This window comes from Tympanuchus pallidicinctus, unplaced genomic scaffold (genome assembly GCF_026119805.1).
Source record: "Tympanuchus pallidicinctus isolate F22 unplaced genomic scaffold, pur_lepc_1.0 scaffold11, whole genome shotgun sequence".
Lineage (NCBI taxonomy): Eukaryota > Metazoa > Chordata > Aves > Galliformes > Phasianidae > Tympanuchus > Tympanuchus pallidicinctus.
In genome coordinates this window covers 14355249-14381831 of record NW_026294627.1, presented here as the reverse complement: position 1 = coordinate 14381831, position 26583 = coordinate 14355249, and the positions used below count along the sequence as shown (strand labels likewise).

General features: G+C 41.6%; 1 protein-coding gene across 5 annotated transcripts in view; it reads right to left on the bottom strand.

Annotated features, from left to right (window-relative positions):
- Positions 1 to 1683: 1683 nt before the first annotated feature.
- ZC3H12C (zinc finger CCCH-type containing 12C) overlaps positions 1684 to 26583 on the bottom strand; it is a 36827-nt gene continuing 11927 nt past the window's right edge. For 3 of the 5 annotated variants that reach the window (XM_052671309.1, XM_052671313.1, XM_052671312.1), the window contains exons 2-6: positions 19231 to 19997; positions 8624 to 8763; positions 5992 to 6226; positions 5274 to 5380; positions 1684 to 4127 (exon numbers count right to left, since the gene is read on the bottom strand). In XM_052671309.1, the coding sequence (XP_052527269.1) occupies positions 2731 to 4127; positions 5274 to 5380; positions 5992 to 6226; positions 8624 to 8763; positions 19231 to 19997 (2646 nt within the window). In that variant the 3' untranslated portion in view covers positions 1684 to 2730. Of the gene's footprint in view, positions 4128 to 5273; positions 5381 to 5991; positions 6227 to 8623; positions 8764 to 19230; positions 19998 to 24901; positions 26534 to 26583 lie in introns of all 5 variants that reach the window. The other 2 variants (XM_052671311.1, XM_052671310.1) reach the window with 2 other exon arrangements.

The window sequence follows — 26583 nt, the reverse complement described above, 5'->3', positions numbered from 1 at the left end:
CTGTTCTTACACTTTCAAAGTGTTTTTAGTGCTTCGGCACCAAGCACAGAACGTACAATGGGAATTTTCTACCAACCAACACACTCGCAGGGGTTCAGTGCTGCATTAACATCTGTGGAGGCACCACAGCGTGTCTCCTGTTGGCTTCAGCAGTACGATGTGAAGCCTGGCGGCCAGAGGGCCCTGGGCACACGGCACAGGGTGTTCTGATGTTCATGGGACAGGGGAGATGAAACGCTTCTACTACAAACACACATTGCTGTTCGCGTTCAAGGAATTCAGCTTTTGGCAGAAGCGAATCCCTACATAATAAATAAACGTAGAAACTCATAAAAACACAGGTATAATAGCTGCATTGTTAAAACAGCTGCATCTACACTATGGTGTAGTACTGACGTGTCATTCCATTCAAATCTTAGGCGTACAACCCAGGTGAGACCCACCGACCTCTGCAAACCTCAGCATCAGCACTACGTCAGCCCCTGCGCTCCAGCAACGCCTGCAGACAGCCACCAACCAAAGCGAGGGGAAGGCTGCAGCCGGACAGACGGCTCCTGCGCCGCCCCACGGACAGGCAAACAAACGCAGGTCCCACACCAAATCAGCAGAAAGAGCCGTCTGGAGCACTACTTCCTGAAATAGTTTGCTGAACACGGTTCAGATTATTGGATATGTCTATAAGCACAATGCTCTTCAGAAGCATTTACTGTATACCCAAATCCTACTCACTGCCACACACGGTGTCGCACGAGTAGTGAAAATGTCTTCGTATTCAAAGGTGCTTGGACATCATTTTCAGGCAGCATTTTACCTTTATTTTAGTGAGTTCACACTATGAAGATTTTAGGAGGAAGAAGATGCCAATAGTTTCTTTAGTTTCTTTTCTTTCTTTTTTTTTTTTTAAATATGTGAAACTGAGACAGACACCTCAACAAATAACTATTTTTACTCGCCTAAATCTATCCTACATCTGAAATCTCTATTTTTTCAATAAGAGATAAAATGTTGCCCAAAAGCCTGTAGCCATACGTTTGTGTTTCTACTAAATCTACAAATCAAAATAGTTCTCAGTTAAAAAGATACAATTTGTATCAACAGTAAAAGGTACTTTCTGGTTCTTCAGGGCCTTTACATTCCAGCAAGTGTACCAAAATGATCAGCAGTAATTGTGTAAACCAGTGGTTTGTTAACACTGAAAAAACGTTACAATGGATGGAAACCTAAAACTGTAGGCAACTGACTATGTCATGTAAGTACAACCGACATCAATTGCAAAATCTATTTCTATTTTATATATATAGATGTATATATATATAAAAGCTTAGAGGTGCTAGTAAAACCCATGACTTAAAACCAGAAATATCCCTTACTAGTACTAGAGCAGACTCACTCGGTCTGCTGCTAAGACTACGCTACCTGTGGCAAGCATTGGCCCCGCGACGCAGCAGGCCAGGAACTGATGCCAGGAACACACACAGCCCCTTCTTCCCCAGCCCTCCCTCCCATCTGCAACACAAAGACAAAAAGTTTCACTTGTTCTTTTGAGCTACAATATCGTCACCATAGTGCAGTTAATAAATGTTGCATATCCTCAACACACAAACCCTTCCAGGCCAGCCTTGATAAATAACAAGTAAAATCAAACAGTGTCTTAAATACAAAACTTGCATTGAGATAATTAAATTCATTTAAAAACGGGTAAATATTTTATGAAAAGCGTATTTTATCCGGTACACTTGTGCAGCAATACAAAGAAAGACACAGGAAACATCTAAACAGAACCCTAGCAAGTCAGGCCCCTTTCTACTGACCAGGAACAGCACGTGGGGATGGGAGCAAGGCGGCCTGTTTCTTGGAGGTACCGAGTGTTGGCAGTCTCTGCTGGGCTCAAAGGGGGCTGCAAATTCTCAGCACCTTTGAAAACCAAGCAATAAGGCTTTCACCTTAGCCATAAATTAGTAAAAAAACAAAAAAAAAAAAAAAAAGAAAAAATAAAAAGTATTTTTCCTCTGATTGCATTTGATCTTACCAATCAACTGCATCAACGAACATGTAACTATTTAAACAAAACAAAGGAAGCAGTGAAAAGTGCCATGCTATAAATTACTAATATAAGGTTACCCATCTCACCGTTCGTGGTAACTCAATTATCTGTTTAAAAAATAAAGTCAGTGCTGTAGTAAATCTTTGTTTCCTATAAATAGATTATAGCACACACACAAAAAAGCCCACAAACAAACAAACACGGTGTTGTAAAAAGTTCAAAAACTTGGCTTGAAAATTGTCTGCTGGACGTAGCAAAACCCTCTCTCTGCAGGTTGTTTTAACACCGTGCAGGACGAACACCCAGCAAGTTAAAAAACAAATCCCAAAATCGCAACAACATGTAACAAGGATAGAAAGTGCTGCATATAAACCCCTGATGCACCAAAGATTATAACCAGAGACCACAGATTTTTGTATATATATCTCTCTATATATTAATTTAAACTGGAGCTTTCTCCAGACATGAAAATAGCCTTTAAAAAATTTTCAAACTAGAACACAAAACATATCAGGTACTCTGATGCATGGGGCTCTACATACAGACTCCGTATTACAGTATTTCACATAAATGGATTACTATATAACCTCCTTGCTGAGAAGGAGATCCCAAATGCTATTGTAGCAAACCTCCCTCAGCGTTAGAGCTGAGCTGAAAACTACTGGACACCACAAAGATGCATCATCTCAATAACCTAGCTGAGATTTCTCCACTAAGATGGCTGCGGCGAGCTGCTGAGCGTCTGTCACGTGAGGGTTCTTCTTCATGACAATCCTCACGAGGTCGGGGGGGAAGATGTTGCACAGGTTGATGTACACCTTCTCCCTGGTGTCTTGGTGCCTCGGGGGGTCTTGAGGGATTCCACAGTACGGTACACGCCACGTCGGGTCCTGCTGCTCCGGTAAGCTTTGGAAGGCAAACTGCTCGTAACACGGCTGTGTGGGGTTACTGGGCAGAGAGTAGGTCTGACGGTAGCCGTAGGCATCCATCCCATAGCCCTGCCTGTCCCAGCTTCCCAGCCCATCTTGGCCAGCAAAAGGCTTTCTGTGTCTCAACGGAGAATTATCGTACAAACGTGAGTCTGAAATGCTATCTATCCTCGTGGACACAAGGGCTCTCCCCATGTGCACGGTCTTTGAGTGCGACGAACTCTGAGATGCAGAGTAGTCATTTGGACAACTAGAACGAGCACCGATGGTTGGATGCTGGAAATGCACAGCCATATACGGAATTGGAGGTTTGTGGTGATGCTTTGGTTCTTCGTGACTGTAACTTTGCACTCGTGTTAGAGGCTCGTGGTAGCTCTGTAGGAATGGCTGAGAGTTAAGGCGGCCATGCGGGTGCATATGTTGGCACTTCAAGTTCTCCTCCAGCTGCGGGTCAGGAGAGCTCATGTACGAGCGATCGCTGTAACCCACATAGGAATCGCTGCTGCCACAGCTGACGCTCCCTTCACTACTGCAGTCAGAAGCTACAGAGCTAATCCTGTAATCTGTGTCCAAGGAGAAGCGCCTTTCAGGACTGCGTGGACCAGATATACTCAGACTTGAATATGCATTCAGCATAGAGTAATACCCTACATCCACCGGAGACTCGCATTTTGGATACTGGTCGTAAGGCATTGGTGTTCCGTGATTTTTGGTTGCCATCATCACTGTAGGATACTGTCCCTGTGGTCTTTGATCCTGAGGTGGAAAATGAACTCCAGATGGAAGGCCGTTGGTTAAAGGTGCAGTACTTTGGGGTTTTGCAGCAGAGGAGCTTGGTATGCTAACTAACGAAGGTACAGACCTGGTTTCTAATTTGTTTTTGGTGGGAAGCTTTTCCTCCAAGTCTTGATAGACTTGAGTCCTTATACTAGGATCCGATTGCCTCTTCGGAGTGGCACGCTTAAGCTCAGAAGTGCCATCATTCTTAGTGCTACAGGGAACACTATTGCTTTTTACCAGTCCTCCTTCACTTGTAGTTTTGGCAGCTGTACTTCTAGACATGGCACGAAGTTCGTCAGCTACAGATCGCTGAGGCTGATTTCCCCTTTCTGGGTGATAGTATTTGCATTTGTGTCCATAGGTACATTTCTTCCCTGTCAAGACAAAGATAATGAGATTTAAAAAAAAAACATCAGCAAGAAGAAAACAAGAAACAAAAGATCTTAATCATGAAACAATGGAAATCCTTCTCATTTAAAGTTTTACTCACAACTTGAAAGACGGATCAGAGGGCACCTTTCCTATGAAGACGTGTTGAGAGAGTTGGAGCTATTCAGCCTGGAGAAGACTCCTTACAGCAGGCATCCAGCACCTAAAGGGGCCTACAAGAAGTCTGGGGAAGGACTTTCTACAAGGACATGCAGTGACAGGACAAGGGATAACAGCTTTAAATTGAAAGAGGATAAATTTTGTTTAGATGTTAGGGAGACATGCTTCACTGTGCGAGCAGTGAGGCACTAGAGCAGGTTGCCCAGAGAAGCTGTGTATGCTCTATCCCCAGTGTTCAAGGCCAGGCTGGACAGGGCTTTCACTAATGCACAGTGGGAGGTGTTCCCACCTACAGCAGGGGGCTGGAACCAAATGATCTTTAAGGTCCCTTCCAACCCAAACCATTCTCTGGTTCTATGATTCTATGAAGATCTTGCAAATGGTATTGTGTGATGCAGAGTGAGAGTTAAGATCTCCTTTCATGTACTGTGGGTAAAAGAGGCAGTAGTAGTGCTCTGCAGCAACTGCTTCAGAACACAGACCAACACTACCAGACACACTTTGAGCTGAACACATCATCAGTGCGTATGCAGGCACTTGGTGTACTGTGCTAAGAAGAAGAAGAAGTGGGAAACTTAATGTGAATGTTATGGAGCCATAAAAGCAGTAGACATTCAGCTCAGTTAAGATGGCCAGCAGCTAAACTTGAGGAAGCTCAATCCATTATCTGGCCAAAAGTCCATTACAAAGTAGCTTTCCAGGTGTTGTTTTAGATCTCTTTCTACCAAAGACTGATGAAGTTGCTCCTTTAGTTCAGCTGGTAGATAGAAATGTTCTTTAACCATCACATTAAAAAAATCCCTTCAGCCTGCAATAACTCCAGTGCTCATCATTTTAAACATTCTCAGGCTAAGACGATAATGTAAAAACCTCCATCTAAAAGTTTTAATTCTGGCAGCATTAGAATAAAGCAGGGGCTGAGTCACCAGTTCCAGCAGTACAGAAAGCTGATGAGCAGGAAATCAAATTACCATATGGACACGGCTGCTTCTTGTGTTCTGGCACAATAGGCTTCTTCCTAAGAAAATTATCCAGACTTGGGCCATGGCGGCCAAGAGGATCATCAGGAGGCATAAATCTATAAAGCAACAAAAAAAAGTATTACAGAAGCAAATGCCTTTTCACATTCCTCCTGCAATAAACAAGAACCTCCTGGCGCTATAGCCTGCCATGCTAACATCTTTATGTTTGGGTACCCTGAGAGCTGTTTTCTTGAAAACAGCTGCAGCTTTTGATGTCACTGTACCACAGCTGCACAAGATTGACTTTCTGCTGCAGCACTGCCTATGCCACAACAAAAAGCCACCAGTAGTAAGTGGGTCCATCCCAACCTGGGCTGCTCTATGACTTCATGGTTTTGGAGCCACAGGTTCTCAAAACTGCTGGCTCAGTACACCAAGAGAATTTCAGCGTGACACTGTAGCACACGTAAAATACAGAATACACATTGGTATACACTAGAAGAGGCAAACAATTTTACAGTGAAAAGATATAAAAATATTACTACGAAAAAGCAAAGAAGCAGAGTTCAAGTACTTTCACTCACAACACCAAAAACATGACTAACTATTCCTTTTGTTTTCTTACATGTACTTAATGATTTTGGTGGAAGATAACAAATTCATACAAATCTTCAAACTGCCCTTTCCTCAGTTATGTAGTGGCACATATAAGGATAAAATGACTTACTTGTCATTAACAAACGAATACATTAGCAAGCGTTCATCTATGAACTTCTTCCACTCAGGCTTTTCATTTGCTAGATCCCTGTAGTTATCATTAGAAACAATGATGCCATCTGACTCAAAGGCCAGCTTCACTATAAATCGGTCATCGTAGCACACCACCCTTCTCCCTTGCACTCGGCGGGATGGTGTGAATACAAGAATCTTCTCTTTCTCCAATTTACGCAAGATTTCTTGATCTACAAAGAAAAAGAATCAAAAGTTGAAGAAGAAATAAAATGAAAATGTATTTGTTTGATCTCCAAAGACATTAGATTTTAGGAAGCATTTATAACCATGTCTTAAAAGGTTATATTCCAGCAGAAGGTGTCTGATGTGTGATACTCAAAGCTAGAGTCAGCAGCCAACTGACAATACTCAAAAGAATACAAACACAACAAAACCCACAACAAATCGAAACACGGAGTGACTACTAACAGTACCACAAGGATCAGAAAACCTGCATTCTTTACAAACCTCAGGCTCTACCTAAATTTAAAACACCTCCTAAGAAGGCTTAAGATGTCATTTTGCTACCAAAATACATTCTGAGGAGCTCTGAAAGATGAGCTCAGGCTACCAAAGAGGGTAACCTGGACTAAGACTCCGGCCATAGCACCACAGTGCTAAGCGCTGGGGCATCCCCACCTTGGGTCACTTCTACTGGCTATCGCTCTGCTCACAGCAGACGAGCTACGGAAGAAAAATGCTATGAAAGAAAAATTGACAGAAAGCCAGGCAACTCCTGAAACTGCAGAAGACACACACTGTATATGAGTCATGGCCCTTAATGATTCAGATCTCAAATCACTATTGTGCAGTGAAAGAAACCTGACAGAGAAAATGTTCCATACAGAAAAAAAAAGGTCTCCAACAGGAAGAAATACAGCATAAATATTACAAATAAGCAATATATTTCAGGCCAACATTATCTGCTCACTAGAAAAGCCACAAGATTAAAATGATGTCCAGCCTTTCTGCAGTCATTTTTCCCCCCATGCAGCAAATGATATGTAAGAGTCTGAAGGATGGCCATTTCTTTCCCCATTAAGAAAGAACAAAATATCTGTCATGTCTAGATAAATGGCAGGTAGTAATAAGAAAAATGCAGCTGTTGTTTGGTCCAAGAAGTTCCTCACAAATATGGACAGCACAGAGCCATTCCCACATCAGTCATTTCAGACCTTGACAAAATTGCAGGTGGTCACATGTTTCAGTATCTCTGGAAATGGAGTGTCAGCACAATGTGCTTCTGCAGGCTGGCGACAAGCAGGCACCCTGCATCCTGCTAAGAAAGCTGAAGAACTCCTGCTTCACAGCACAGACAAAGAAGAATACATGATTCTATGATTCTTCTTCGATTTGCCTCCCATTTACCAGATCCCTGACAAGGCACAGCAAATTCATCTTCCATTGGTAGAAAAATAGTCGAAATTAGAATTTCTGCTTTCTCAAAACTCCTTTTTGGGATTCTAGTCCTAGCCACAGCTCTAGCAAGTGCTATATTTCAACTCTAAGTAGTCAAGTCCTTATTACTCAGCCAATGCTCTTCTCATACCTCAAACAGTAACATAATGAAATGACTTGAACAAGACCAGCTCAAGCCTTGAGACACGTTAATACATCTTCTTTCTCAGGTTATGGTTTTCTTTATTTCCTTTGCAATAGGCTATATCAAATGTTTACCAATGTATACGTTCTCTTTCAAGGGAAAGATCCCACACCACCTCTGATGAGGGCTAACAATACCTTTGCAAATCCATTTTTTGCCTTAACATGATATGTTCTAGTAGCCAGCAAGCAAATTAAATGAAACACTGGAAAGATCTTTCTAGAAATTCAGAAATGCATGTGGAAATCAAAACATGCTTCCATATTCTTTTAGCAGCCATCACTACTATTCTCATAAGCTTCCCTTCCATTAAAGGCAGCTTTAAAGGCATGTTTAAAAAGCTAAAAAATAATAATGATAATAATAATAAAAATCTGATTCTCCTCTGTTTCAACTTCTCAGCAGCAGGAAGACAACCCTCCAGCCTTCATAGGGAATCAAGAAGCTGGATAAAGAAACAACTGCATCTACATCAAACTGTTTGGAGAGTAAACACATTCAAAGTGAAAAAAATAAATAAATCAGCAGCCTTCTCACTCGTTAACAGTAATGTTCCAAATGGAACTGCTCCACGCTGCCGGGATCATTCCCTTTGCTCCCAGCACAGGGCAGTGACTCACTGCAGGTGACTGCAGACAGGGCAGGCTGGCAGACTCTGCTCACCACAAGAAAGATCATTCCGTGAATCACAGCTTTCAAACCTCTTTGCTGCCAAGGCTACACGGGCGTAACAGATTTAAAAATGGCAATTACGTCCCTGAAGACATCAGGAGCAGCATTAAAGAAAAATTTAGAAGGCGAGCAGAGAAAGAAGATGTGGAGAGGGCACTACTTTGTCCTTTTCTTTTCTTTCCTGAAGACTGTAATGAAGTTGGTGCACCAAAGATACCTTCTATTGCAGTCTTACATTTCTAACAATTTGCCCAGTAGCCACTCACATTGAACAAAGCACCCCACCAGCCAGTGAAGGCAGAGCAGAGCTTACCTGTGATAAGGGCATCAGGCCTTGACTGTTCTTTCCTCCACGCTGGCACGAACACGGTGACATCCTTGTGGCCTCTTTCCAAAAACCAATCTACTGCCAATTTGATCCCTCGACAAGAAAAGACTTCTTTGTTCCCATGGCTGAAACACACATTAAATTTCCTTATTATATGACTTTGCTTTTCTCTGAGCGCACACGGAACACAGTGAAGCACACATCTCCCACCCAATGTCATGTTATCCACGTGCTCCAGAGTTTCTAAAGGCAAGCAGGAGTCAGTCTGAGCTTTGACCAAACACTGCCATCAATTGTATGGCATGGGAGAGGGATTGTGAATCTGCAGAGTACTGTCAGCATCTCCTTGCAGACTGGAGAATAAGGAAAAACATAAGCAGAGTGTTAAAAATCCTCACAGCCCAACCAAAAATCTGGTATATAACAGCCGTAAAGGAGATTTGATATGGGACAGCAGAAATGCTGACATGAAAAAGTGCAAATTTCTTAGGAAATACTGGCAACAAATAGTGAGCCCTGAGGGCATGGTGGCAGAGCCCAGCAGGAGCTTCCCTCAAGCTCAGACAGAGGAGAAGGATTCCAACACCAGGCACTCTACAGACAGCTCAGGCAAACTGGAAACACTCTCTTAAAGCAACAAGAGAAAACTAAGAATTTGCTTAGTACTGCACTCAGGAAGGTGAAATTAGTTGTGTATTAAAAAACCATGGAGAGGCGCAAGTTCAGCAGAATATGATCAGACACAAGCAAAACAAAAGAAGTGCACCCATTGTGCAATAACTGTCTGAGGTAAAGTGAGAGATGCAATTATTTCATTTTCTGAAGGTAGGTGACGCCTCGTCTGACTTCCACATCCAATTTCAGGCACCACAGAACATGAAATACACAGGAAAACTGGAAAAAATCCAAAGGAAAGCAAAACGAGACCTATGGGGAAATGCTGGAAAAAGCACATTCAGTTAATTTAGGATAAACAAGCCTATGGAGGAACAAAACTGTCTTCAGCACATCGCATGTAATTAAAACAGAGCATGTCTATCAGCCATTGGGCCCCCGTGGTCCTGGGGAGGCTGCAGAGGTGGCCTCTGGGAGGACGGGCTGAGGCTGTCCCATGCTGCACACAGCTGGTTCCAGCCTTTTTTGCCTGCAATTCTACTTGGTAAGCAATTTCCCTGTCCTTATTTTGAGTTTTCTTGCTCTCGTTCCTCCTGTTTTTCCCCAGTCCTGCTGTGGGGTGGTGGTGAGCAAACAGCTGGGTGGGTGCTTGGCTCCCAGCCCTGGTCAGCCCACGGCAGTCCCACTGAGCAGTGATGGCAAAGTCAGCACTAAATGCATGAGAAACAGTTAAGCAATATGCTAGAAAAGGCTTTCTAACTGACTAATGGGACAATCTGCCTAGAAATCATTTGGAATCTCCTCAGTGGACATTTGTAAGTACAAGTCAGATGGCTCTGGTCCAGGTTTTGTCCCCATGCACAAGAGGAGATCAGCAATTTCCACGAGGTCCCTCCCAAGCCCACAGCTCTGCACAGCAGAAGGGATACACAGGATGACAGCCAGCTGCTAATAGCAAAAGGGACAAACAGGGTGACAGCAAGCCACTAGCTTTTGCCTCACTGGCTCGCCATGTCCTGTATGAACACCTCCTCATCTGGCTTTTGAAAGGTAAGAGAATTCAACCACCAAGGAGTGATTTGTGAAAGATATGAACAGAGCTAGTCACCTAAAAGATCTTCCAGTAGTAAAGTTTATAGGGAAATACAAACCCTAGAAAAATATTTTAAAACTTGTGCTTCTCTTTGTTTGGCAGAACCATTCTGAAGTACCTGCTGCTTCCACCTCTCTAACATGCTGCACTGCTCATGTTTCTTGACAGTCTGAGGGAGCCTGAATAATGCTGCAATGGATGAGACAGCCCTGTAGTAGTGAGAAAAAAATAGAAGCTGTTTAGATTTGAAATGCCTGCAGAGGGTGTGGCGTGCACCTCTAGGGGCACACAAGGCCAGGCTGGATGGGGCCCTGGGCAACCTGATCTGGTGGGTGGCAGCCCAGCCCACAGCTGGGGGTTGGAAGTGGATGAGCTTTAAGGACCATCTACCCAAGCCATGCTGTGATTCCACTGCTCTTATGAGTCTACGAGTTGAAAGACAAGGACTTGTGGCTGACACATCTCACAGAGCACTGTCCTCAGCAGAGGCTGTGTTGGATGTCACAGACTGCACAAAATACCAAAAAAAAAAAAGAAAAAAAAAGAGAAAAACGAAACCAAAAGACCACTACCAGAATGTGGGTTTAACCAAGAAATTGCATTATTTCCATTATTTCCTTTTCCAGCAGTTCCAGAGACAGGACCTGGAAAGGTGAGCTCTGTACTAAGACACTGCAGTTGCTGCAGACTGTCAGTCCATGGGTTTTAGCTGGCACAGGGACAGTTACTTCTGCTGGGTGACGTGAGGTTTCCCCTCTGCACGCCTCAGCCTCGCAGATGTGAGGCCTCCCCTGCAGAGCTGATACAAGAAGTTACTGCTCACGCTATCAGCAGGCCATGTACAACCGTACACACACTGCAATCCATTTTAAAACAGTTGGGAAGGGTTTGTTCCAGCTTCTAAATTCCAGTGAAATCATTGTACTGTTATTACTCTAAACAATCTCTCTGGTTTCCAATGGATAAGACCACACTTCACTCCTTACAGAGAACAAGTGTTTTGTAAGAGTTCGTTTTAGTAACAGTATGAACAGTACATTTTTTCCCATAAATGTGAGAAATTGTTTCTGGAATGAGATGCTGGCCTGAAAGAGATGAGAATTCTTTCCGGTTGCTTTCCATCCAGTTGGAATTCAAGCCACACTGCTCAAGGCACAGCAAGGGAAAGGCAGCTCAGCTTAACACAAAACATGAAAATCTTGCCACTCAGAACATCAATCTGGAATGTACTTAAACTCTCATGAAGTATGTTACAATGCATACAAACTTTCAGGCACTGCTGAGTGAGATTTAAAGTTCACATAAATCTTCACACTATTTCTGCCACTTTTCTGATCCGTGCCCATGCTAACATTGGAACTGATACAAAGTCCAATTTAAATTATTAGTGAGAAACTCTGAAAAACACCTGGTTAAAATTTGTGCTTTTGGTTTTGTGGTGATGCAAATTTGATGCTCTCCTTTTCTGATCATTGTGCTTCATCAGCTTTATGATACATCATATGATGAAAGGACTGAAATCACCCTTCTTCCCCTGCCTTCCTTCCTTCTGGTAAAGAACAGGAGAAATATTTGTACTTCTCTTTTTTTTTCAATCTCTTCTCAAATATGACAAGAATATGGAGGCTCGGGGCAGGCAGGATGACAGTGGTAGCGAAATCATTGTGTTCTGCATTGGTTCTGCCTGCTGACCGATTGCATGTAAACCACTGCTTTAACTTAAAGGAACACAGAAATATTTCTTAAGCACCTACTACTATTTCATACCCTTCATGAGTGATTTTTTTGTTATATTTGGTCTCTTGATAGATGTAGCTTCACTTTTAAAAGGATAAAAAGTAACAGTACAACCCTGAATGCTTCCTGAACAAAAACAGTCAAGCATTTTCTAGGCTAGCAGTCAGTAGAACAGTGGTAAGATATCTGATCAAATCATTTTTATCTTCCCCATTTCCTTATTTGTCCCCACATTTGATTTTCAAGTGGCTAAATAGTTGAAAAGAGCGAAGTATGCTCCTAAAACATTGATTGCTAACAACAGTTGCAAGACTTCTGGTGTGTTCTCATACAATATTCAAACCAATATTTGGCTCTCAGATTGAAAGCTGCAGGATACGCACACACTAATGACATCAGAGCTGAAGGCAACGCTGAGGAGTGTTGCATTTCATCCACAGGCTTTTATCTAAGTGAAACCTGGACAAGAGATACTTTGCAGGAAAAAGCACATTGACTAAAAACAGGAACAACAAAATGTAGATCAGTCCAGCAAACTCAGAGGACTACCAAACTACTTTCTTCCATCAGGTAACAACAGGAAAGCAGTCCACAACAGGGAGATGAGCATTTCCACCCTGGCTCAGTGCCTTGTTAGGCTGGCAGACTGGTTTTGTATCTAATCTCAACCCTTTTCTAAAAAAAACCTCTTCGAATTTCCACCAGATTCCTGCCCACAGTAATTTGTCCCAAAGCACTTCTCAGCAACCCAAATCTTCTATCCGTTCTGCATTTGCTCCTTATTTGTACAATGTGGTGCAGGTGTGATGTGGATAGAACAGTTTCCAAATGTGTTTTTCTTTCCATTAGACCATGACAAATGACCCCCATGCTTTGAGGTCTTTGAAGGAGCTCTGGAGGCTGTAACACCACACAAAATGCCACTACAGGGGTATGAAGTGCTGCCACCAGCCCAACACGCAGGTGTCTGACCGAACCAGAGTCACGCACGCTGCAGCCAGACTTCCAAACGGGCAAAGAGAAGTTGCACTCAGAGCTGCCAGTAACAAGCTGCCAGCCACATGATCATTACTTGTTGGAAAAATATTTTTATCTATTGCTTGGAGCGGTTTCTCAAAATAATCTCAGAAACAAGGCAGACTATGGAGAAAAAACACTGCTTTAGGCTACCGGTGAGATGGATGCCTGAATCCATCCACGTTCTTGTGCCTACTGAGCTCAGTTTGAGAAGAGGCTAAGCTGTTAGTGCAATTATTTTAATAAGTCTGCAGTTTAATTGCTAGATGGAAACTACATCTGGCATAAAAGAGACAACTCAAATAGTCCTTTGGTTGACAGTGCGTAGAGTCATTTCCAGCTGCGGAAAAACTAAGTAGACTGGTATCAGCAAAACTTTTACCATGGTCAAATGACCTGCATCATGACTAATACACATGGACAAGGCTCAGATTCCTAAACGGAGATGCCTAATGCTTGATAGCTGCCTTTGGGTATCTCACAGATCCTTTTGAACAACACCAGCGCTGTCACAGTTGCCAGACACGGATGTGCATTTCTGCCCCTGCTGAGCACCCAAACCATCCAGTTGGATAGATGGCTGGGAGTGAAAGCTGTGAGAAAACTGCAAAATGCCTCTGACAGAATCACAGAATCATTTGATTTGCAAGGGACCCTTAAATGTCACCTAACCCAACCCCCCTTCCATGAGCAGGGACATCTACAGCACCATCAGGTGCTCAGAGCCCCAGCCAGCCTGACCTGGAGTGTCACCAGGGACAGGGCATCCACCACCTCTCTGGGAAACCTGTTCCTTTCTTATGTGAAAGTCCCCTAAGTCAGTATCTTCCTCTCCCAAAGAAAAGTGCAATAGTTTTGTCAGGTTGCATTGTCCTTTAGCAAGGATATGCCTCCAATACAGGTCAAAGTTTTCCAAAAGGGCAAGCAGAAGTTCAGAGCCTACATAATCTTGGAATTCAAAAGGTGAATTTTTAAGACAAATCTGGTTATTCAGAACAAAATTCTGCATTTCCACTAGCAAACCCAGACAGCATATGATCAAGATTTCAGTTATTTTTCAGATGTAATTCTGAAATTGTTTGAAAAAAAATCTAATACAGCAAGTACAACCTCCAATTAATTGCCATTCAACGTTGTTTTCATGTTGCTGTCATTGTGAGCACAGCAAAGTTCAGACTTTCTTGTCTCTGTTTTCATCACAAAATTTTATGTAGGTTTACTGAAAGTGTTGAACTACTTCTTCCCATTCGCAAAGAAAGTGAAGGTACCCACAACAGCCAAGCAAAGTTAACAAATACAGGACAGAAGCACATGAGCACCGTAGAGAAAAATTTGTTTTTCTAGCTAACAACTCTGTTCCTCATTCCTTACTTTTCTTAGCAAAAGCTTGACTTTGATTCCAGCAAAGAAAAGTATCACAGCAGCAACTAGTTTCAGGCAATTTTCAGAGTCCCAGACTTATCCTTGAAAAAGACAAGCACGGAAAAAGGACTGTGCTGCAGCATATTTCTCTCTTCAGAAGGAACCTTCTGAATCTCAGCAGTAAAGAAGTAAAGAAGGGGCAAAATAGAATCTCAAAGCCTTGTCTCTGTTGTCTCATGGAAGAACAGGACCTTCTCCCCTTCATTCTTGACTGCTGAGGCTCAGAAGAGGCAGCCTGGGATGCACAAAGAGCAGGTCTGGGAACACAATGAAGAACAGAGAGCAGACACAGGGGTGAAGAGCTGGTGATTGGTATTTGCTCGATGGGCAAAGATCACCCTTTGTCTTCTTCACTTACATAAATGGAAAGTGTAGGTTTGCTTAAAGTTCAGATGAGGATACAGAACTACTATGGATGGAAATGTGTTACTTGTCTAGTAGCTCATACTAAATAAGGCACCGAGTGCATTTTTATGTCAACGGACAAATACTTTTCTCATCCTTGCGGACTAATACTTTAAACCACCATTTTTCACTACAACATCATCAACTACACACAAAAAGAACACTTCTGCAGTAGGATTAGATATACCCAGTTTTCTACAATGACAGTGTACGTCACTGCTCAGGTACAGTATAAAAGAACCCAGGTTCCTACCACTCAGTCCAATCTCACCCCAGTTGTGCTAAATGTGTATCAAGAGTTCTACAGCTGCTGTAGGGGATTATCTCATCTACTGTTCAGTTCCAATTTTAGATTTAGATACATGTGCACACTAATCAGCCTCACCCCTTTAAAAGAAAATTAGCAGTTCTTTTTTAAAATAATAATTACAGTAAATGATATCAATTATTATGGTAAGGCAGCATCAAGAACTTATTTTACAACAACATGAGGTAAGAATATAGCTCAGAATACCCAGTCCAGCAAGAGCATACAAGAAAGCTCTCAGAAATCTCTCTTCAAAGATTAGCTATGGTCTTGCTTTTCCTGCTAGCAGCTCCAAATAGGGCTAGTTGGCAACACCCTGGAAAGGCAAAGAGGAAAGAAAAAGAAAAGACCATGCCAAATCATAGAACTAAGGTTCTTGTAACATTATCCCAGACATTAAGGTATGAACATTTGAATAAGATTGTCTGAACTATGGGTGAATTCTTGTGTCTTCCTCACTGCTTCAAACATTGTTCTTTTGCATATGGAAGTTCAACTTATTTACTATTGCCTATTTTCTTGAAAGGAAGAGACTATCATGCAGGTAAACAACTGTTTGCACAGCTGACGTCAACAACAGGGATGCGCCTTTTATAAACAGAGGACTGAACCTCCTTTGTAACAAAGGACTGATCTCTAGCTAATGATATAATCCACTTGACAAAGCACAGCAAACATATCTTGGTCATCTGGCAGAACGAAAACAGAGCAAAACTGTTTTTTATCATCTGGCTGGCCAACAATGGAACACACAAACAGCCCAGGAAGTTACTAGAGTGCACTGATGACAACTTCTTGACTCTGGTGACTGAGGATCCAACATGACAACCTTGCTGTACCTAAAAATTACAAACAAGGAAGAACTGATCAGGAATGTGAAGGTCACAGGAAGCCTTGGCTGCAGTGATCTGAGTGATGGAGTTCAGGATTCTGAAAAGGAAGAGCAATGGAAAAAGCAGGATCAGAACCTTGGACTTGAGGACAGCAGACTTTACATTGTATAGAAGAGTCCCATGGGATATGGCCCTGGAGGAAAGAGACAGGGTACCTGGCCACAAAGGATATGTAAAAGCTGAAGGTACTCAATGCTTTCTTTGCCTCAGTTTTTATAGGTAAAATTTGCCTTCAGGAATCCCAGGCCCAAGACCAAAGGAACAGTCTGGAGCAAAGAAGACTGCTTTTCCTCAGCAGAGGTTAAGGAGCACTTCAACTGAACATTCCTAAGCTACTCGGCCCCGACAAGATGCACTCAGGAATGCTGAAGGAGCTTGCTGATTACAAGACCATTCTTGGAAACCTCTGGAAGGTCACAGTGAATGTGGATGTTCCCGAGGTCTGGAAGAGAGCTTCTATCATCAAGGAGAGAAACAAGGACAGTTCAGGCAATTTCATGCTGGTCAGCCTCACCTCAATCCCTGTAAAGGTGATGGAGCAAATCATCCTGAAAGCCTTTTCCAAACATATTTAGTACAAGAAGGTGATTGAGATAGTCAAATGGAGCTATGAAGAGCAAATAATGCTTGACCAATCTCACAGCTTTCTATGATGAGATGTTTGTCTCAGTGGATTAGGAGAGCTGTGGATGCTGTTTATTTTGAGTTTTAAAAAAAACCTTTTGATACTGTCTCTGATAGCAGCCTCACCGACAAACTAATGGAATATGGGTGGCATAAGTTGACAGAGGCAGACTGAAACCTGGCTCAACGCTGCACCCAAAGGGTTGTGATTAGTGACATGAAGTCCACTTGGAGGCCAGTCACAAGCGGTGTACCCCAAGGGACTACTGATACTGCGGCCAGCATTGCTCAGTATCTTCACTACTGCCCTGGATGATGGGACAGAATGCACTCTGAAACAAGTCCACAGAAGACACAAAACTGGATGGAATGGCTGATATGCCACAAAGATATACTGCCATTCAAAAGGACATTGGAAGGGTAGAGAAATGGGCCAACGGGAGCCTCAGCAAGTTTCAGTGTTTGAAACTCAACTGGACATGGCCTTGAATTGACACTGCTCTGTACAGGGTGACTGGACTATGAGACTCCTTCCAAACACAGTGATTCTATGATTTACAGCTGGTGACAGAAAAATAAAGACCTGTCAATTGGATTCCTGGATATAGATTAACTGTTTTAATCTATATCCAGGAATCCAATTGACAGGTCTTTATTTTATGATTTTCTATACATTAAGGCCCTGTACTGTGCATATCATAAATTCACACTTGGCCCACTTTATGTAGGTGGTCAGGGAAGTAATTGAGAATAGAAAGTCATAATCTAATTACTTACTCTAATAGTTGAATAAACATTAAGGAAAAGAGGCTGAGCAGAAGCTACTTGGCCTCTCCTCACATGCTGCATGCAATTCTGGAAACCACAATATAAGAAGGATATAAAACTATCAGAGTGCATCTAAAGGAAGGCTATGAAGATGGTGAAGGGTCCAGAGGGCAAGAAGTGTGAGGAACGGCTGAGGTGCCTTGGTTAGTTCAGCCTAGAGGAAAGTGAGGGGAGGCCTTCCTGCAGCCTACAGCATTTTCATGAGGAGAGTAGAGAGGCAGTGTGGATCACAGCTCTCCAGTGACAGTGGCAAGATCCAAGGGGGGAAGGTTAAGCTGCATGTTAGAAAAAGGCTCTTCACCAGAAAGTTGATGGACTTCAGTGAACATTTGGACAACACTATCAGAAACGTGGTTTCAATGCTATGATTTTATGAATTTTGGGTGGTCCTGTGTGGATTCAGGAGTTGGACTTGACCCTTGTCGGTCCCTTCCAGCTAGGGATATTCTATTATTCTGTGATTCTACTTCTGGAACCTGTTTGATGCAGTTAGTGGGAAATGTTGCACCAAAGTTCAGCCATCAGTTTGCACAAGAGTTTTGTATTTCTGTAAAATGCAATTCAAATCTATTTTAGCATCAAATAGTGTTCATCTGGATGTAACTCCCTCACAACTCAAGCTGAATGATATGTCAGGTAACAGAAACTCATTGGAACACCCAATTTAGAAAGAAGCATTACCTGTAGTTTATGGGCTAGCCACTTTTACTTAAATACATAAAAGCTACTGCACTGCTCTAAAGAGCTGTACTTAAATTTCATTTGAAAACAACCTCATCCAAAGGTAATCCAATTGAACAGAAAATAATGTTAATAAAAGTCTTCAGCTCCGAACAGTCTTGCATGAACTTTTATTACTATCCTGATAGTTCATTAGGAGACCAAAACACCCTTCTAACCTGTGGTGCTAGTACTTGGACAATCCTTACAAGTTAACCAATTTGTTACTCATCAGTTAGTCAACTGATCTTTTATACTGACAAAAAAAACCCATTTCTGAGCACTCCTGCATTATCTCCTCTTTCATCACTGAGGAAGCATGAACCTAATGCCTCTCCCCAAACAAGTTTATTGCTATGCACCTATATTACTGGGGTCAGAATGGCTGAATGCTCTAGATAGCTGTGTCACTTGTAGGTATGTCAGTGAAAAGTCTAAAGGCACAATCACAGCTGTTAGCGACACCAAAACTTAGCTCTGAATCTGATAATCAACCGTCAAATTTTACAGATAAACCACTTATAGAACAACATGTCAAGGAAAAGTATCCCTCAAGCTACTTTCTTCTAAGTCACTGTTTCATAATCCTCTCTAATCTTACGTTTGCTTTGCCCCTCTGTATGTAACTGGATATAACCATTTCTCATAGCAGTGGTGCCTAATACACGTTTGCTAAGTATACCAAAATTTAATTAAGTATTAGACTGGCAATGGGAAGGAGAGATTTGATAGTTGGTTACACAGGGAGACTGACATGAATTCTTACAGACCACTAACCTGATTACAACATTGGCATGCTGTTTAGTTGAGGATGGTGCTTGCGAGAGAACCTTCACACAGTTTTAGGCAATTAAATAGTACATCAGTGCTTGAACCAGAGTAATTCTGTTTCCATTGAAATACAAAAGCAAAAAGCATCATGGTCACGTACCTCATTGCAACATTGCTGCCATCAATAACTACTGGCCTCAGGTTGTCACCATCCTCTGTCACATCCTCCTGCAGTGGAGATTCTGACCTCTGAGACTCTATGGAAGACGTTTCACGCATTACACTAGTGTTAGCATTAGTTACAGACTGATCAGTCTCAGTTTTATTCCCAAGTTTGACAAGTTCTCCCAAAATATCATTTATTAAAGCATCAGTACCAAGTTTATTTAGTACAAGTTGAACCTGCTCTTCAGAGTAACCCAACTTAAGTGCAAACTCCAGTTTGGTTTGATATTCTTTCACCACATCAGGGGGCTTTTCGACTTCCTTCGGTACTGTCTGAGCCTCTTCTATCCGAAAGTCTTGCAAAATTTCATTTCTTTTTAGTATATGAGGCTCTAAACAAGGAGATCGGCACAGCTGTCGGTGAGTCTTAGGCAATAAATGTGATTCTGATGCAGAATTATTCAGTCTTTCTGAATCATTATCGGAATTTGTGCCTTCTTCAGAGTCACAGCTGGAGCTTCCCGAAGTCTCCTCAGATGCCTCCTTGTCTACATCCTCTTTCCTAGAATTAACCTTATCCATTGTCGGCTTCTCCGCCATTGACCAAGGTACAATTGCATTTATTTGTGTGCCAGTGCTCGCCACATAAAGATGGCCTAAGTCACGCCCTAGATGATCCTTCAAGCCCATGAAGCTGCTGCATGTACTTGACTCCACTTTGCTGTTCTTCTTGTATTCCTGAATATAAAGCGCTCCGTATTCCTAAAGAGAGAACAAAATGTTGCAACTGGTTACACATCTTATTTCTTTTGTATTTTATTGTTGCCTTCTCAGAATTGCACTTAATCTCTCACAGCAAAGACACAAAACTTGGTGCTTTTTTTTGAGCATGGACATTTTTTTCCAGGAAAAAACTTTCCAAAAGGAGCATACATAGCTAACCTGAGTAACGACTGATCATTTGTTTTCTTCGTGTACGAAATGCTTTTATGGAGCCATTTCCAGAAATGGGTTTTTAATGAACAGGAAACTGAACAAAGTTCAGTTTGCCATAAACTCAGAACTCTAACCAAGACCTAAAGGTAACCTGGTATTTTCTCTAACTTCAGACAATATTGCAACATTAAAACAAAAATGCAGCTATAAAATACATCTACCAAAAACCTTTCAAACTAAGCAGCTTAGACTCTCTGTTCAATAGAAATTAGCATAATACAAGATTAGCTGGCTTATTAGGCAAATAAAGGTGCAAAAATAAATAATTATAACAGAAAACATAATTCAGTAAAAACTTACTGGCCCTAAAAGACACTATCAGTTAAATTGAATACACTCGACTTATTTCTGCATTTCCTTATAAAGTGATATTTAAATGAAGAAAGACTAACTGCTCTCAACAGTGCTGTGTTACTAACACACACAAGATGCAGAGGCACAGATTGCTCTAGTGGTCAATAAAGACAAGGAAAGTCTTTTCATCCATTGCAACAGGCTTTTTGTCAAGCCAGTAAGTCAGCAAAAATAAATGCTAATTTCAACTCTTGGACTTGACTTGTGGAAGCCATTTGCTAGACCACATTAAACCTATAGGAAGAAGTCATGTAAAAAGAATGGAAGAAGAAAAATTGCAGTTTTTCTTGAGCAATTTTGCATAATGGCAGTTATACATAAATCCATTTCATCAAAGCATTATTTCCATAATGTACATTTCCAAAGGACAGCTTTCTGTCTTTCTCTCTTGTTTTGTTATTTTAGGTGGGAATTTTTTGCTAAATGCTTCAATCAGAAAAGTAGAAGATTATTTCTCACACATGAAAATGGACTACACAGAGCAATCGTACTGCAGGGGCACTATAAAAAAGGAAACTTTCCATGAAAGGAAGACTATAAAACAAAGAGCTCTTCTACACTTCCACCTTGCAGAGTAGATTATAAAAGTAATATACAGATGCAAAGGTTTTCACTGAACTTGTCAAATACAGATCAGGCACAGTCAGTTTACCCAAGTACTTTTAGCTCAAAAAAGACACAAAAGAAAACACAGAAGTGTTTTCTGTCTAACCCCATAATTTAGTTAAGAGTGACTTCTAGGAAAGAAAATATTCTACTTCAAGTTTTATTCAGTCTTGACCTCATAAGAATGGAGTAAGGCCATAACCCAACCTCAAACAGCGTGTCAAGGAATATTACATTCTCTTGACTGAAGGGAGTTCACACAACACCACATACTAAACACAAGAAGAATTTCGGAAACGAACCTTTTCACACAGTGATTTATTAACTAATGTAATGCACTTGATAGCACAGTGCTAGTAACAAATCACAACAACGTCCCCATAAAAGGATACAGTTAAAAAACCAACACTAAAGCCTTCACAGGACTGAAAAAAAAAACCAAAAAAAAAAAAAACAAAAAAAAAACCCAACAAATAAAAACCAACAAAAAAACTAACCCTCAAACAAGAAAAATCTCTTGGAAGCAAGGCTGCTTAGCAACAAGCCTTAGTTGCTAGGATGCACTCCTTTAACATACCATCATGAATACTAGCACGGCAGAAGAATAATTTGGTATGAACAAAAGCCCATGAAAAAGAGTGGGACTTAAGTGCGTCTGGTTTCCCCTCCGAGAACAATGCAGCTGCCAAAGCAATCTGGAAGGCCCGACATCATTGTTCCCAAGCCTGCAATCTGCTGGGACTCGAGGAAGTCCTGTTAATGGGCAACACTCCTAAGCTGGCCTGAAAAGTTGAGCTGGCTCATGTACTGCTGGTGCTGAGCGCGCCCAGATAATGGGGCGCTGCCTAAATCCATGTACTGTGAAATGGCATTTCAGCACTGAGCTAAAAGCAGGGGGATTTTTTTTTTTGAAGTGGGAAGGATGAGGTTGGATATTAACATCATAGAATAAACACATCTCGAAGCGTCCAAGTGACAAGGACGTTTTGTTTGTCAAGCGTTAGTTGAAATAATACTTAAGTCATCTTCCAGTTGCTTCTTCGCTGAAGTTTAAGTGCCTCAAAGCAACTGTGATCACAAAACCCTTCAGCGTGATTAAAAACCTCATTGGCATATGAATGTATTCAAAGATCAGCCTTTATATGAAATATACTTCAGACGATTTGCACATCATCTGCATACAAAAGCGGCCAGGAGTTGAGCTTTGTGCCTTGTTGGAATGTCCATCATCACTCTCACATGTACCTCTTCTAAGCCTCTTCTCTTTCTCTCAAGGGCAGTTAAATGATTCACCTACTGTAAGCCCAAAATTAAAGATACCAGAAACATTTTGCATAAGCAGTACGCTACTCCTGGCATTTGGCCTAGGCCCTGCTCACAAACTTTTCAGAGAAACGCTTGCAATATCTGAACTTTCACACCATATCCATGGTTGGCAGCATCTCTTGAAATTCTAAATATGGGAGCTCGCAAGGCAATGCCCTACGTGAGACCCATGGATTAGAACCACGAAGATCAGATGTTCTGTTAAACGCTGGAGTTGATTATTTTATCTTGATGTGGTTAGCAAAGAGGCAGTCTATTTGAGCCAACTTATAGTCCACATAAATGCCAGTGTATCTTCAGACAGGACAAAGAAGCTCACAAGAAAGCAGAAAAGGTCACGTTTATTCAAGGAGGAACATCAGATAAGAAAAACTCCTTGCATTCTTTATTGACAAGAAACTCTCATTATGCATGTAGGTTTTAAAGCAGGCTTACTGGTACAATGCAAGACAGATGAGAAAAATACCCGCTACGATTTCTGACTCAACTGAGAGCCAAACAAGCAAATAAAGCCAGTGAAAAAAGTCTTGTCAAGAAAAGTCTGCAACTTTTGGTTGTGCCACAGTGGAGTAACAGAATTTGTTTTATTTAAAGGAAGAAAAAAAAAAGAGTAACTTCCAATTTGGACATACAGCAACAGAACTTTTAAGAACAAACTACAGCCTGATTGAAACTGCAGTATCTCACAGTGGGTTTGCTGATAAAGGCCTGAAATACTGTATTACTGAGTCAAAGACATTTATCAGCACTGGGGATGAGCACTGTGCTACCACATGGTAGAACCATATTCTTTTTTCCATTTCTTAAGTTACCACTATTTTTTGTAACCGCTAACAACAATCAACTCATTAATTCAATTCACACAAAATATTTCTGTTTCTCACAGGAATGAGGGAAAAGAACTCACCTAATCTTTTAATGCCTATTCTGAATATTTTCCACTTATGACTGAACATAAGAAAAGTATTTTAATGCAAATTTTGTTCATGGAGAAAAATAACAAGGAGGAAAAAAGTCTTGTGGCAAGGTAATAGAAATTGTGTATTCCCAAAAGACCTTCCACAAAGTTTCCGAAGATACATTCTACACTGAAACAGTTCCTCTTGTTTTCACACAGGAAGTCTTTTTCTAAGTCTTCTAAAAAGAGAACGGGAAATATTGAAATGGCAGTTTGTTGAAACGCTGTAATTACTTGTCACAAAAAGAAGTGCGGCGCTGATCGGAAAAGAAAAAAAATGAATGTATCTGTTACCCAAACCGTAACGCTACGGCAACAATGCAAATAAAATAATGAATATGTAATAAATACCTACTGCTGTAGTTTCTATGTATTTAATTACCATTGTATTTCAGCCAGTGCTGTTGTCTGCATCATTCTGTCCAACAAAGGAAGGATGTCCCATTGAACAGATTGGTTAATGCTCTGGGGCAACAGATGTCTACTGGAACTGCAGGAGACCAGCAACTGGTGGCCTGCCCATCTTCTGAAAACTTTCAATAGACTCATGCATATGTTCACACAATAGGGCATGTGGTAGAAATGCAAACCTCTTTTTAACCCCTTTATATACGCTCTTTCCCTCTCAACAGATATATGAAGGTCTTTGTTTTTAGGGCTTTTTTTTTTTTTTTTTCTTTTTTTCTCCAGGATCCTTGGAACATAGCTCATGGAGTTACAGAGTTCTTCACCTTAACATCTGAACTCAAAACATAAAACAAAACAGATTAGAAGCTTTATAAATTAACTGGACTAGATCTGACACTCTTATGAATCTCTTTCAAAGTACAAAAACTTTCAGTAGAACATGTTCCCACCTGAGAATATCTCAATGGTCTGTATAGCACGACAGCACCTTCACGTGCCCCTCAAAAGGGCTCTTCCTATTTTCACACACAGAAAAATTTATTCATTGTATGGTATAACAAGGAAAATTGGTTTGCTTTTTAAAAAAGCTTTACTACCACTCAAAAATTGCAATAAACAGCAGCTTACTTGCAAAAAAAAAAAAAAAAAAAAAAAAAAAGAACGAAAGAAAAAAAAGAATCATAATTCAAAGTCAAAACCTTCTTTTACCTCCAAAGGGGCTACAATAAAATTTGTTCTACTGATGGGTACTGCCTGCCATTTCCAAATTCTTGGAAACATACAATTTCTAATGCTTTTAGAAGTTCCTTGACAGACTGTACTGAGCTAGAAGACCACTCTTGAATACACTTTAAGATAAGTCTTCAGATACGTTTTCTCCTCTCTTTTTTTCCAGATGCCCAAAGCGTGCCAATCTCTGCTGACGCACACGCTCACGTTGTCAGAAGGCACACTGACCTGCTGGAACATCCGAAAGGAGAAATGTCCCATTTCTGCAGAGAGAAGCCCCTATACTTACGTTCGCTGGAAAGCACACAGGCATTGGTTTCTTGTAGCTGTTCCAGAAGCAACTCCTTAACACGATTTCAGCTGCAGACTTGATGCGAGCGAGCAGAACAATGAATGGACGAACAGATGGACCCGCAATGTCTTTGCTTAACCTATTACCGAGAGGAAGGGGAGCCAATCACAACCCACGGTGCTCACAATTAGTTGGCTAGGCAGATGCAAGGCAACCTCCCCGCCCTGCATCAGGTTTGGGGTTTCTAAGATAAGCAAGTTGATGTCATTCACAGGGGCTGCCCCGGGCAGCATGTGTATTAACGAGGGGTGTGCAGCAACAATGGGCCATACAAAGGAGGCTAGCAGGCAGCTGCTGTATGAGAGCCAGAGTCATTAGGGAGCAGGCTGCCAACAAGAAACACCTGGCTTGGGCAGACTTTGGCTTCTCCTCATTGTTTCTAATTCATGAAACAAAGAAAAGAATTATTTTTAAGTGGTAAAAGTTGTGAGTTCTATCATAATAATGATAATATAAAAAAACGCTCCTCAGAAATATAAAGGCTATTCAGGAAACTTCCTTTGTATATTGAAGAGAAGCAAATCCATCACTAGCTATTTGCGTTCCCCTTTTCTCGTTAGCAAAATTAATCATATTGGTACAACGTGTGAAGAGCTATGAAAGGAGCTCACACTAAGCAATGAAAAGTATTCAGAAACTGCCTTCTGAATTTCCTGACACTTTTGTACATCGGTCAATAAGTGTAATAGATGTGCACTAATGCAGAGCTATAGCAGGATTTGTGGGTGTATTTCAGTTTTGCTGGAAGGCAAAATTGATTAAAGCAACCCCAAATAATATTAATACATGGAACAAAGAGTATTTTTACGCAGCGGCACTGAAACATTAGGACACTTGATAGAAAGGCACTGAGAAGCACCCTTTGTCTGGGAGCCACTCATATTCGTTTGTAACAAAGCTTCTTTCCCTGTTATTTCATAGCCCTGCTCAGGATGTCAAGATTTTCCTGTTGCTTTGCAGTGATGCAATGCTTGCCGGGAAATCAGGAGCTTGGCCACAGCCAGCACATTGTATGTTCTGTTTTATTTTCATGGAGGTAAGCCCCAATGAAACCTAAACCCAAACTCAGCCTTGCCTACCCGTCCCAATCCAACAGGCCCCACAGCACACAGACTGTGCCATATAATAGCAGCAAGGCTTGAGGCTCAATTAAAAATACTGAAATCCCATGCCATCATGCTACTGCACTGATGGCTGCATCACACACTCAGCTAACACACTGCCCAGCAGAAGCCCACGCTCTGCTTTTCCTGGGTTGCACTGCCCATGGCCAGAGAGCCGCTGCCTCACAGCCCTTCAGTTGGTTGCAGGAGGAGCTCCTCACTGATTTCTGCCACTGTAGCACAAAGGCCAAGAGAAAGCTACCCACGAGCCCAGTGGGAAGCCTGATCTCCAGCACTGGATTAAGCCTCTTTGCGAACAGCAAATAAAAGCAGTGATCTGAAAAAGCTAATCAGACCCTGCTGCGGTATTTAGACTACCTCCATTGCTGGTATTGGATAACGTTAAGCATATTAAAACTCCTACAGGCAAAATAAGAAGCCAGCCCAGCTCACCTATACCCAAGAGCTGTACACAGCATCACTTGGCATCAGACATCAGTTCAGGATCTTCCTAAC